The sequence below is a fragment of the Pleurodeles waltl genome, chromosome 9, assembly GCF_031143425.1.
Source record: "Pleurodeles waltl isolate 20211129_DDA chromosome 9, aPleWal1.hap1.20221129, whole genome shotgun sequence".
NCBI lineage: Eukaryota > Metazoa > Chordata > Amphibia > Caudata > Salamandridae > Pleurodeles > Pleurodeles waltl.
The window spans coordinates 871953262-871965947 of record NC_090448.1 but is presented as its reverse complement, the minus strand read 5'-3'; the positions used below and the strand labels follow the sequence as shown (position 1 = coordinate 871965947).

General features: G+C 42.3%; 1 protein-coding gene across 2 annotated transcripts in view; it reads right to left on the bottom strand.

Moving 5' to 3' along the window:
* PPP4R3A (protein phosphatase 4 regulatory subunit 3A) overlaps positions 1-12686 on the bottom strand; it is a 266563-nt gene that overhangs the window by 105166 nt on the left and 148711 nt on the right. The window contains exons 10-12 of one of the 2 annotated variants that reach the window (XM_069208168.1): positions 7181-7384; positions 4992-5150; positions 2794-2963 (exon numbers count right to left, since the gene is read on the bottom strand). In XM_069208168.1, the coding sequence (XP_069064269.1) occupies positions 2794-2963; positions 4992-5150; positions 7181-7384 (533 nt within the window). The remainder of the gene's footprint in view (positions 1-2793; positions 2964-4991; positions 5151-7180; positions 7385-12686) is intronic. The other variant, XM_069208169.1, reaches the window with a different exon arrangement.

Here is a 12686-nt window from a genome sequence, read left to right as displayed (position 1 = left end):
CCTGCAGGAACTGTAACACCTAGCAGTGAGCTTCAAAGGCTCAAGCTTCGTGTTACAATGCCCCAGGGCACTCCAGCTAGTGGAGATGCCCGCCCCCTGGACACAGCCCCCACTTTTGGCGGCAAGTCCAGGAGAGATAATGAGAAAAACAAGGAGGAGTCACTGGCCAGTCAGGACAGCCCCTAAGGTGTCCTGAGCTGAGGTGACTGACTTTTAGAAATCCTCCATCTCGTAGAAGGAGGATTCCCCCAATAGGGATAGAAATGTGACCCCCTCCCCTTGGGAGGAGGCACACAGAGGGTGTACCCACCCTCAGGGCTAGTAGCCATTGGCTACTAACCCCCCAGACCTAAACACGCCCTTAAATTTAGTATTTAAGGGCTTCCCTGAACCTAAGAATTTAGATTCCTGAAACTACAAGAAGAAGAGGACTGCTGAGCTGAAAAACCCCTGCAGAAGAAGAACAGAAGACACCAACTGCTTTAGCCCCAGTCCTACCGGCCCGTCTCCTGCCTTCCAAAGAAACCTGCTCCAGCGACGCTTTCCAATGGACCAGCGACCTCTGAATCCTCAGAGGACTGCCCTGCTTCAAGAAAGACAAGAAACTCCCGAGGACAGCGGCCCTGCTCCAAAAAGACTGCAACTTTGTTTCGAAGGAGCAGATTTAAAGACCCCCTGCAACTCCCCGCAAGAAGCGTGAGACTTGCAACACTGCACCCGGCGACCCCGACTCGACTGGTGGAGAACCAACACCTCAGGGAGGACCCTCCGGCGACTCCGAGACTGTGAGTAACCAAAGTTGTCCCCCCTGAGCCCGCACAGCGACACCTGCAGAGGGAATCCCCAGGCTCCCCCTGACCGCGACTGCCTGACTCTAAAATCCCGACGGCTGGAAAAGACCCTGCACCCGCAGCCCCCAGCACCTGAAGGATCGGAACTTCAGTGCAGGAGTGACCCCCAGGAGGCCCTCTCCCTTGCCCAGGTGGTGGCTACCCCGAGGAGCACCCCCCCCCTTGCCTGCATCGCTGAAGAGACCCCTTGGTCTCCCATTGATTTACATTGGAAACCCGACGCTTGTTTCTACACTGCACCCGGCCGCCCCAGTGCCGCTGAGGGTGTACTTTTGGTGTGAACTTGTGTCCCCCCCGGTGCCCTACAAAACCCCCCTGGTCTGCCCTCCGAAGACGCGGGTACTTACCTGCTGGCAGACTGGAACCGGGGCACCCCCTTCTCTCCATTGAAGCCTATGCGTTTTGGGTACCGCTTTGAACTCTGCACCTGACCGGCCCTGAGCTGCTGGTGTAGTAATCTTGGGGTTGCTCTGAACCCCCAACGGTGGCCTACCTTGGACCCCAATCTTAACCTCGTAGGTGGTTTACTTACCTGCAAAAACTAACATTACTTTACCTCCCCCAGGAACTGTGAAAATTGCACTAAGTGTCCACTTTTAAAACAGCTATTTGTGTTTTATGTGAAAAGTATATATGCTACTGTAATTATTCAAAGTTCCTAAAGTACTTACCTGCAATACCTTTCAAATGAGATATTACATGTAGAATTTGAACCTGTGGTTCTTAAAATAAACTAAGAAAATATATTTTTCTATAACAAAACCTATTGGCTGGATTTGTCTCTGAGTGTGTGTACCTCAAATGCTTAACACTACTCCTTTGATAAGCCTACTGCTCGACCACACTACCACAAAATAGAGCATTAGTATTCTCTTTTTGCCACTATCTTACCTCTAAGGGGAACCCTTGGACTCTGTGCATACTATTCCTTACTTTGAAATAGTGCATACAGAGCCAACTTCCTACATATATCAAAGGGTGTTGACACCTGACAATTTTTTGTTTAATCTGGGCAATGAGCAGATTGTCAACAACAATTATGAACAGTTTATTTCATAAACATTGTACTTCCACTCAGTTAAAAATGCTGCTTTTTTTTTTTTTTTTTTTTAAATAAATGACAAACTACAATTCTGCTCCAGTTCAAGCATATGAGCAGCACAATTCACTGCTTCTGATTTAAATTGAGATTTTCTGGAAACTGGTATTACTGCATGTTTGGCAAATGACATTTATATAGGAGGACAGTGGTGTCTAAATCATTATTTGCACTGATATAATTATTTCGCATTCTTAGTAACTAATCATGAGTATATATTTACTACTAATAGCTGCAAATAATGGAAAAAATATTCAATAAGGTTTTACGTTTCAGCAGAATATTTTTAATTTTAAAATGATATTTGGGCTTCCTTGCTCTATAGGTGTACACAGTGCCTACTATCCTAATACCTTAATGGGAAATTAAGCAGATGTGAAAAGTAGTGAATGTAAGCTTGCTCTTGTAGATGCTTGGAGGTATTAAATAAGGAGAGCGAAGGGGAAATGCAATATTAGAGTTAGCAATAGCTTATCAGTAGTAGTTGCAGACAAATTGTGTTTGGTTTGCAGGTGTGTTAGGCTTCATTCTACCTTTAATACACACAGATAGTTGTGGGATTTTGAAACTCTTAAATAAGAAGAAAAACGTTGTGGCCTTGGAGCAGGTGGAAATGAAGTCTGGTCAGTTATAAATAGGTGATTCATTTATGAATGAAGATGAAAAACAGTGCGCAATGGCAATTTGATTTATTCATCTGGAATCATGCACTTATTAAGGTGCCCTTCCTAATTACTGGTTCACAACTAACCCGCCTAAACCAGCATCAGAAGCAGGCAATCGCTTTTGTCACACTAAAAAGTGAAACAGTGGATTTCAAGGGCAAAATGTACTGGGACTCACCACTCTAACGTATTCAAACAGTTCAATTATGGCAGAGTTCATCAGATTGTAGCGTGAACCATTATTTAGAAATGCTTTGACCACTGGCTCAAACAAGAAACTTTTCATTATGTAACGATTGTAGAATTCATCCTTTAGCCCAACTATCTTTCTCATGAAGCGAAGAGCACCTAGAAGACAACAAACGGTTACTAAACTTAAGATAACAGACTGATCACCAGAATTGAACTATTAACATTAACAAACTTTTCAGGTGCCATTTAATTATGACATACAAATAATTATCACATGCAATCTACATAAATTTCACCTAAACAAATTTGAAACATTTCATAAAACTTTAAGAACCCATCAGTGTGTCGATGTGTGGACCATTCTCAGCTCAAGCAAAGGAATTACTTGGCTCTAGCTGGTTTTGCATCTTGACATTCATTTTGCTCGACTACATTATTGTGCAAAATTGTGGTTGCACTTTAAATTCTGCCCGAAAAATAAAGTAACCTGGTTTGCACAAAGGTCAGACCTCTGACCAGATCTTTCGAGTTACACGGACTGAAACCTCACAATCCCATTCAAATTGGTAACCTAACATAACTTAATAAGAGGCGAGTCAACAGCTTCATATTCAAGCCTTTCAAATCAAAGTGAGTGTAGGACCATTTGCAAAACGTGTTACAGGTAAGCAAGACTTAGTCTGCACACTGTCTTTTTTAAAGTGACACGATTTTCATAAATTAACATTAAAGTAGGCTAGTATTTTGAACAGTCTTACATTTCTTGGTACTGTCAGTCCTGCATCAGCGTTGTCTTGCGCCAGTGTTGTGTCCCTTGGGTTTAAATGATACCGTAAGCCACTGCCTTGAATATTTAATGGTGTCTAAAAGGGTTATCCACATTCATTTTTGAATGCACACCTAGGTATGTCAGAGGATTACACTTCCTAACATGATTTAACATTAATGTGGAATCTACCTGAAAAAGCACCACACAACATCTAGGGGATGTGGAGCATCTAGGTCACAAGTACTGTAAACAACAACAATTTGAGACTCTACTTCAAATATATGGCATCTGCTTTCCATAAAAGCCTGAGAACTGTGGTATACATAGAGCTTATGAAATGTGACAAACATGCTTTAGAAAATAACAGGCTACAAAAAAGCAGCATAGAACTGTCAAGTACAGAGAAATAATCAATTTCACAGAGGTTTGCAATGATTTGAGACCAAAAAAATATCTGGAGACTGAAAGCTAGCATTTATATCTGAGGTGGGCCCCTAGGTCGTAAATACATTCAGGGTTTGAAAATGGATTCTTGCCAGGTCTCTTCTACAGATAAAACAAGGATCAGTTTAGTACTGAGACTAACTTTAAAGTGGGAGGCACCAGACTGGTGACTTAGTACGATTTTTGTTTAAATGGGTCTTACTGGAAAAAACGATTATGTAGTACACTTAAATGGTGGGTTTAATCTTCACCATAAATGGTTACTCCTACTAACCGTACACATGCAGATCAAAAAGGGGTCAATTTGAATGGCATCACTTCGGCAAATCACAACTGGCCATTGCTGCAGCAGTGAAGGTGTACTCGTTTGATAGCAAATGGGTTGATAAAGTATTACACATTTTCCTTAGCCTAGTGCTAACAATTCTAACACCTTAGATTGGAGGAAAGAGGGATACAACATAGGTAAACCACATTAAGCACAGTTCCAGATGTGATAACACCCAGCACCGGGCACAAACAAGCCATTAACTTCCTTGTTAACAGATCCTTTGTTATGGTTGAGGATAAGTAATAAACTGAGTCTAGACAAGGGGATATCAGCCTACAAGGCCTTTTTTAGGGTAAGTAATTATGGGATGCAAATACAAAACAAGACAAAACACTATGAAAACGAAAACAAGTTAAACGTTTAATGAAGACATACAAGAGAGTAGAAATAAACACAAACAGTAAGTATTTCTGGTAAATCTAGGTGCATGAGAACCTGACAAACCAGGATATACATTCTCAACTTTGAAACATTTTATTAGCAATTAAAGAGGTTATCCAGACAAGACTAGAATTGTTTTAATTAACAGTATTAAAAAATGCCTGTGTGCATGTTCAGCAGTGAAAACGGTCAATCTATTTTACTTGCCATTTCTAAAACTGACAATAAATAGTCACAGCATAATGCACATAAAACTTACATAATGCCACAAAAACATGCTGAGAGGACATGAGAACGAGTACTCTCCGGAGAATGTCTTTGTTGATGATGTAGTTCTTTATGTGGTAGGTGTGATGTTCAACACAAAACGTTAGGAGTTCTAATATTAATGCCAACAGCTGGGCCGTCTGGAAATCATCTGGAAAAAAATAAAAATATTTTTGAGTACAGCAGACTTAAATCATTAATGGAACTCCCGCACCTACGTAAGCAGGTTATTGGTGGGTCCAGGTTTTCTGTTGAACACATACTTTAACGTCTATTCAAAGTTCAAGAGTTTTCTCCTCCCTATATAGTGTTCACTAGTTGCTTGGTTTTATTGATAAATTAAAAAGTCAGTCGGTTACAGTATGCATTGTATAAAGCAGAGTCACTTGTTTGATGAACAGCAGGAAGGGTCTGAGCTGCACTAAAACGGACAGTGAACTTTTAACATTTATGCACTCCATGGAGCCCAATCACTCTACTTTCAAATAACCGAAAACACACAATCTATGCTCTGCCAAGTCTAAAGTTGTGTACTTCTTGCACCTCTGCCCCTCATTTCTTTCAAATGAATAAGCCATCTGCTCACAGTCCTTCTTAATTCATTACTGACAACTTTTGAAACAGCAAATGCATCTGTCTCTGTCGTGAGAGGAAGAGTGCTACATTACCCATGATTTGTTTATGTAGAAAACAAATGCTTCACACATGCTCTTTTTAGTCACCAATACGCTCACGGTAGTGCTTTAATATCAAGAATTTGGTACAATGTCATGAGGCCAGAAAAGCAACTGCTAAGCAGCCATAGGTATTTTGGTTACGTACGAAATGTTAGGCATAGCTGCTGCTTTGTCGTTTTCACCAAACCATCACCGCAAACCATAGCGCAGCAATCATTTCAAGTTAGCTCCTTTCCAGTAAATACCTTCTTTAGCAACATGATTTTTTCCCAAATGCTTGTCAATACAGTTGAGCTGTCCTTAACTCACCAACTAGTCACTGCCCAGCAGTCAAAACCGAATTTTCAATTTTAGATATTCACCACAAATGGAACTGGAAGGTTAATTTATTCATCAACTTAACTATTTAACAAGGCAGCAAGTGCTGCCATGTCAAACTGCAATGCTGCTGGGAAAGCTGAACTAAACTTCACCTCCTTTGGTAACTTAATTTCAGGACACAAAAAAGAGAAAGCAGATATAACCCAACGTGGCAGTCGCCTGCCATTCAGTCATGTAACGGTGCAAGCTGAATTTAAAAGGTAAATCATCTTTACTCAGAAAAGTCTTTTTTTTTTTTTTACAGTCCCAAAGTACCTTTGCTTAATTAAGATGGGCAGCATGAGTTCTCATGAATGACTGTTGCTGAACCAACCTCCAAAATCTGGAATCAGCATTTCTTTGTAAACCAGCGACAAGAAATCTATCTCCACCTTTAGCGACCTAGCTATACACAGAGACTTTACTTTAGATTAAATCAATTTTTAATTCATCTGGGGCAAGTTATTGCATCAACTCATACAATCATGCAAATATAGGTGAAATATGTGAACTATTTAGTAGAAAGTACAGAAGTAAAGATAATTGAAGAAACCTTGAAATATAAAAAGGAGCGTGTTACAAAGTAAATCGTAACCAAAACCCAAAGATTGAGATGGGAAACATTTTCAATATTCTTGTAGGAATATAATATGTAATTAAAAAGTGAAATATTTGTAAAGCAGGTTAGAAGAACTTTGCCGCCACACCTTAACACACTGTATTGCATTTCAGTTACCTAGATCTTTAATTCTAAAGAGTATTCAAAATTAAAAATCAATCATTTTGCAAACAAAACACTCATGAACCCTTCAGAACAACTGGTCAAAGAACCAAGCCACATTAAACAAAAATGTAGGAAAAAGCTATGTGACAACCAATTTTTTTGCTCTAAAACAATGAACAGCCCTGGTTTAAAAGTATTAAACATTAGGTATTTATAGTTGATAAAACATTTTAGTACAACTTGATGAGAAAACTGCTGGAAACGGTATCCAATCAAGCTACTTAATTTTACTCAATTTTGTTTAGTAACTGGGATAAAAAGCTGAGTAAGGGGCAGAAACTGATGACAAAGATGAAAGCCTTCTTTCACCAGTCTTTTAAACATTTCAAAAACAATTCCAAAGATTAATAAGTTACTTGCCTTCTGTAACGCTCTTTCTGGTGGGTACGTAATCTAACGACAGACTCCTCAAAGCCACACTGGATCCAGAAGATGTTTCAGCATAGACTGTGCATACTGGTGGGTGGAGTCTCTTGCCTTCACGCCAACTCTGTTCTGTCCCCGGAATGTCAGCTGGAGGTGCATATAAGCACAACCCAAGCACAGCAAGGTCAGTCACACCATCTGTGCCCAAAAAACAATTTAATTATCTAAGTGGGTAGAACTAATTTACCACCTTTTTAGATCAAAAAGGTCATTCTACCCAACAGGAGGTCGGAGAGCGAAAAGGAAAATGCGTTTAGATACAGTATCCACCAGAAAAAGTTAGCCAACTACAGATGCCTCACATTTAGAATAGATACTAAAGTAGTACCTCCCCAGGTGATGGGTCTGCTAAGGTCATAACGTCCTGCAGGACCAAACAGCCAAAATGCCCTTACAGTACGTCCCAACTGCCAAGACAGTAGTGCTTTGTGAAGATTCGGATTGAAGCCCACATTACAGCCTGACAAATATTCAGGAAGGGCACCCTGTGTGACAACACAGTGGTAGCAGCCTTAGCGGAATGGGCACTAAGTCCTTCTGGAGGCTTCTTCTAGACTAGCCCATAGCAGATTTAAATGCAGAGGACTATCCAACCAGACAAAGTCCTGTTCTGCACTGCCTTGACTTTCTTCGTCCCAGAGAACCCTACAAAGAGCTGGCAGTCTATCCATTTGTCTTTGGTGCTAATCAATATAAAAAAAACTCTGTGCTCTTATGTTCAAGCGATGAAGTCTCCTCCTCCTCCTCCTTTAAGGGGTGAGGTGGAGCAAAGAAAGCCAGAAGTGTGATGAACTGTAACACAAAAGGTAGTCATCGTCTTTGGTAAAAAGGCCGCTCCATCAGCACCTGTTTGTCATAAAAGAAGATGGTCTAGAAAAGAAAGTCTTTAAAGTCAGGAAGCATAGCAGGCAGTTGTTACCGGCTCATAAGGGTTGCACAAAAAAGTAAGGACCAAATTAAAATCCCACTGTGGCACCATGAAGTGTTTAGGAGGAAAGATATAAATAGCCCTTTAAGAAATTGCATCGCAATAGGTGGGTGAACAAGGACGGACCATTCAGTAAACGCAAAAAGGACCAAATGGACCTATCTGACAGATTTCACACAGATGGTCCGTGTTACAGGTGCCACACCAAGTCACAAATCGGTCTCAGCATCTGGCGTAAACAGACTTTACTATCGCCACAAGGATGACATGCACTACTTCAAGTGTGAAAGTGACTGCAGCCAACTGTCCCCAATTAATGTCTACGTATGGAGGTGTAGATTGCACTGGGCCGAGTGCAACATCCTGCCCTGCTGCTGTAATAGAAGATTCACCAGAAGTGGCAGCTTGATTGGACAACAGATGTTTATGCCCAGAACTGTGCCTGTGTGTTCTTAAAGAACACTGGTAACTGAATCCTTTGATTGACGTGAAATTTGCTCACCACCTTAGGTAGGAATTGAGGACTACTTTAACCTTGTGAATTTGTATGTTTGGTTCCTGTATTGTTAGCGCCTGGAGTTAGCTTACTCTTCATAAAGATGTGATTATCAGAAAGGCAGTTTTTAGTGTGGTACGGAGCTCCGCTTTATGCATAGACAATTGGTTTTGTCATTAACTGTGTTAATACTGTATTCAAGCTTCATATCAGGACCAGTGCCTTCCTTGGGGGAGCAATTCTTTTGGAACCCTATAGGAACCTTTTTATCACATGTGACGTGAAAATAAATTTTATTTGATGCTCCTCTGGTGTAGGCCACAACTGCTGCCAAGTGGAACTCAAAAGACGAATAGTTAATCCCGCTGTCCATTAGATGGGTGAGATAGGTCAGTACTGTTTCCTATTTAGATATTGTCTCAAAGGCATAGTTCTTTGTGCCCCATAGTAAGTACCTTTTCTATTTTGTTGTGTGGCATTGTCTTGTTGTAGTTTTTCTAGCCTCCCTCAGTATTTCCATGGTTCTAGGCGGCAAGTTTAGGTGTCTGAATTCTATGTATTCTGGCACCACGCTGCCAGACTGAGTGTTGCTGATTCCAGGTGGAACACTTGTCCCTTCTGAACTGTGACCAGGTCCCGGCGCCTCCATGATTGTGATTAACTGTCCAAAGGACAGATAATAGAGTAGGTTTGAGTACGAGGTCTGTCTGGCCCACTGTGGGGTTATTAGAATGAGATCCGTTCCAGGGTGTATGGCCTTCCCCAGTACCCTTAGTTATTAGGAGAATCGGTGCAAAGGCGTAGGCAAATCTCCCTGACCAGTTTAGTGACAGGGCACTCCCTTCTGAAAGGTGTTTTGAAACCTGGAGATGACGAGTTGACATTTCCTGTTTTCTGATGTAGCGAACTGGTCGACTGTTGGTATGCCCCACAGCCTGAAGTCCTTTTCTAGGCTTTCTTGTTTTATTTCCCATTGGTGTGAGCTGCATTCCTGTCTGCTCAGTCTGTTTGCCTCTATGTTGTCCTTTCCCAGCAGGTGGATTGTCTGTAAGTTGATCCTTTGTTTTACCGTCCATTGCCATACCTCTTGGGCTAGTTTGCTCAGGGTGAATGACTGTGCCCCTTGTTTTGTTCAGGCAAAACATTGTTGTATTGTCTATCTGGATCAGTATGGCTTTCCCGGTTACTTGTGTTTGAAAGGCTTTCAGGGCTACTAGCACTATCTTCATCTCTAGGAAGTTGATGTGCTTTATTGAATCTATGTTGTTCCACTGGCCCCAAATTCTCAAGCTGTCTGCGTGCGCTCTCCATACCTTGTGAGACCCCACCTGTTGTAATGGTCACCAATGGTGGTGTTGTCTTGAAAGTTCTCCCCAGGTTCTGTCTTTGGATGCCCACCATTGTACCTCTTTGTTTTACAACCAATATATCCTCCAAACTCCTGGCGGCTTGTGACCAATTGTAGTATAGCCATTCTTGGAATGGGAGCATGTGAAGTCTTGCATGGGTTATGAGTGGGATGCATGATGCAATCATGCCCATCATTCTGACGACTGTCCTCACTGTCAGAGATTGTCCCCCTTTGGTAAAGACGAGTTTGCTCTATGATTGCCTCAACTCTCCTCCGAGTTGGATGCGACTGTGCTTTCTACGCATCCAGTATTGCTCCTCAGAAAATCTTTTCCGGTTGCGGTGGAAAAATTCTTGTGGTTTATGGCGAACCCCAGTTTTTGTAGGTTTGTGATCACTGTTTGAATGTCCTTTTGCAAGTTCTCCTTTGAATTTGCCTTCACTAGCAAGTCGTCCAGGTAAGGGTAGACATGAATCCCCTTTCTTCTTAGGAATGCTGCAACTGTTGCCAGGCATTTTTTAAAAACCCTTGCTGCAGACTTCGTGCCAAAGGGCAAGACCCTGAATTGACAGTGTACCTTTGAGTATGAATCGGAGGTACTTTTTGTGCGTCTGATTCATAGTTAAGTGTTAATAGGAGTCTTTTAAGTCTATGGTTGCCACGTAGTCCCACTTTTGTAGAAGCAGGATTACCTCTTGTAGTGTTGTCATTTTAAAGTGTTGTATGCAAATAAATGTGTTTATGAAACTGAGGTCCAGGAGTGGCCTTAGTGTAAGGTCTTTTTTTGGCACAAGGAAGTAGGTTAAGTAGTTTTCCTTGTTCAACTCATTTGTTGGCACCCTTTCTGTTGCCCATTTTTGCAGGAGTTATTTTACTTGCTTAGTTGTACCAGTTCTGTTTCCCGATACCTTTACTTCTTTGGTGGGAGAGGGTTTGAGAGTTCTATACAGTAGCTGTGGGAAACCTTGTTTAAAACCCAACTGACTGGGGTGATCTTTGCCCATTCTTGTGGGTATTGCGCTATTCTGCATCCCACTGGTGTTGCGTGTGGGGCCTGAGGCTATTTCAGAGTCACTTGGAGTTTCCTCACTTAGGTCTCCCGCTACCACGAAAGAGGCTGCCACGTGGGATGTTGCCACTGTTAGTATCTGGCTTGCTGACTAGCCTGGTGTGTATCGCTTTGGGCTTGTTGTTGCTGCTGTTGCCATGATAAAAAAAGATCCCCTTCCTCTGGGTGTTCGGGGTGTATTTCCTCCCCTTCTGAAAGTGCCTCTGTATTGAAGATACATGTCTTTGCCATCTTGTTGTCCTTTTTAATTTGTTATAAGGACTTGTGTACCTCTGGACCAAACAAAACATCTTCAGTGAAAGGTTTGATTATAATGGAGGCCTGTACTTTTGGTTTGAGGCCTGAGATCCTGAGCCAAGCATGTCTCCTAAGAGTTATGCCTGTACACATCTGTCTGCTCTCTGCATCGGCACATCCAGTGATGATTACTGACAAGTGTTGGCAATATTCTTACATTCTTGGACGATTCCTTTTGCCCTTTACTTATCCTCAGAGCTTCTTCATTAGTTCCTCAATCTCCTCCAACTGTCGGTGGCTGTATCTGTTGAGGAGAGCCTTGAAGTTCAGCATTGTGTTGCAGCCACTCTTCAATCTTCCTCCCTACCATGTCCAACCTCTTGCATTTTCTCAGGAGGAGGGCCTTTGGAGGTGTGTGCATTACTCCACCTTCTAGCAGTAGTGACAAGATAGTCTGCCACTGTGTTTTCCTGAATGTATTCGGGATCCTTCGAAGGTTTATAGTTCTTTTCTACCCTTGACGTGACACTTTTATAGTTGAGGCAGGTTCCCTCGAAGGCTTCCTTGCCATGGTTCTGTACACTGGGTAGCAGCAAGAGATACAGGTTTTCCTTGCTTGATGGCCTACGAATTTCTACGAGAAAAATTGAGTCTCCCTTCTCTTCTTCTAGATGTAATCCATAACTTTCAGCTGGACTCTTTATCAGGCTATTATAGAGTGTAATGCTGTCAGGAAGCAAAGGTCTCGAGGAGTCGTTGTCGACCTCCTCTTCTGAGCTCCGTATCAGGGTTATTCCATTCGACCTTCAAGCCCACTTCCTCCTATGTGAGGTTCTGGTGCCACCGGGGCCTTTAAAGCAACCTCTTCGACATCTGTGGTCGTGGGGGGCTTACTTGGAATCCTGAAGTCGTTTAGAGCACCATCGAACTCTCTCTTGCGTTGAAGGAGTGCTGCCATTTCTGCCTCTAATTTCCATCTCTTCTTCTCCACCTCTAATTCCCTTTCGACATCCTGTGATGAAGATGTTCTTTTTTTCAGAGCAGGCGTTTTTTCCTCCAACAGTCTCGGAGGTTTCTTTCGGGGTCTCTCAAGCCATGGTGGTTTTCGTTGATTTCTACTCTCTGCCTTCAGCTTTATCTCTGGGCTGGGATCTGTGGGCCTGTTTTGTTCGCAGCTGATCCTTGATCGTCATTTTCTTGGATGTCGGGGCTGCCTTGTGCGACTTTCTCTGGAATCTTTGCGTCCAAGATTTTCTGCGGGCTTTTTACCTTTTTGTGAATCTCTGACGACCATTGCTCTCTTCACTGGATGTTTCTTCTTGGCGCCCCTTTCGAGGATTTTTATGTCTGGACCTCTGT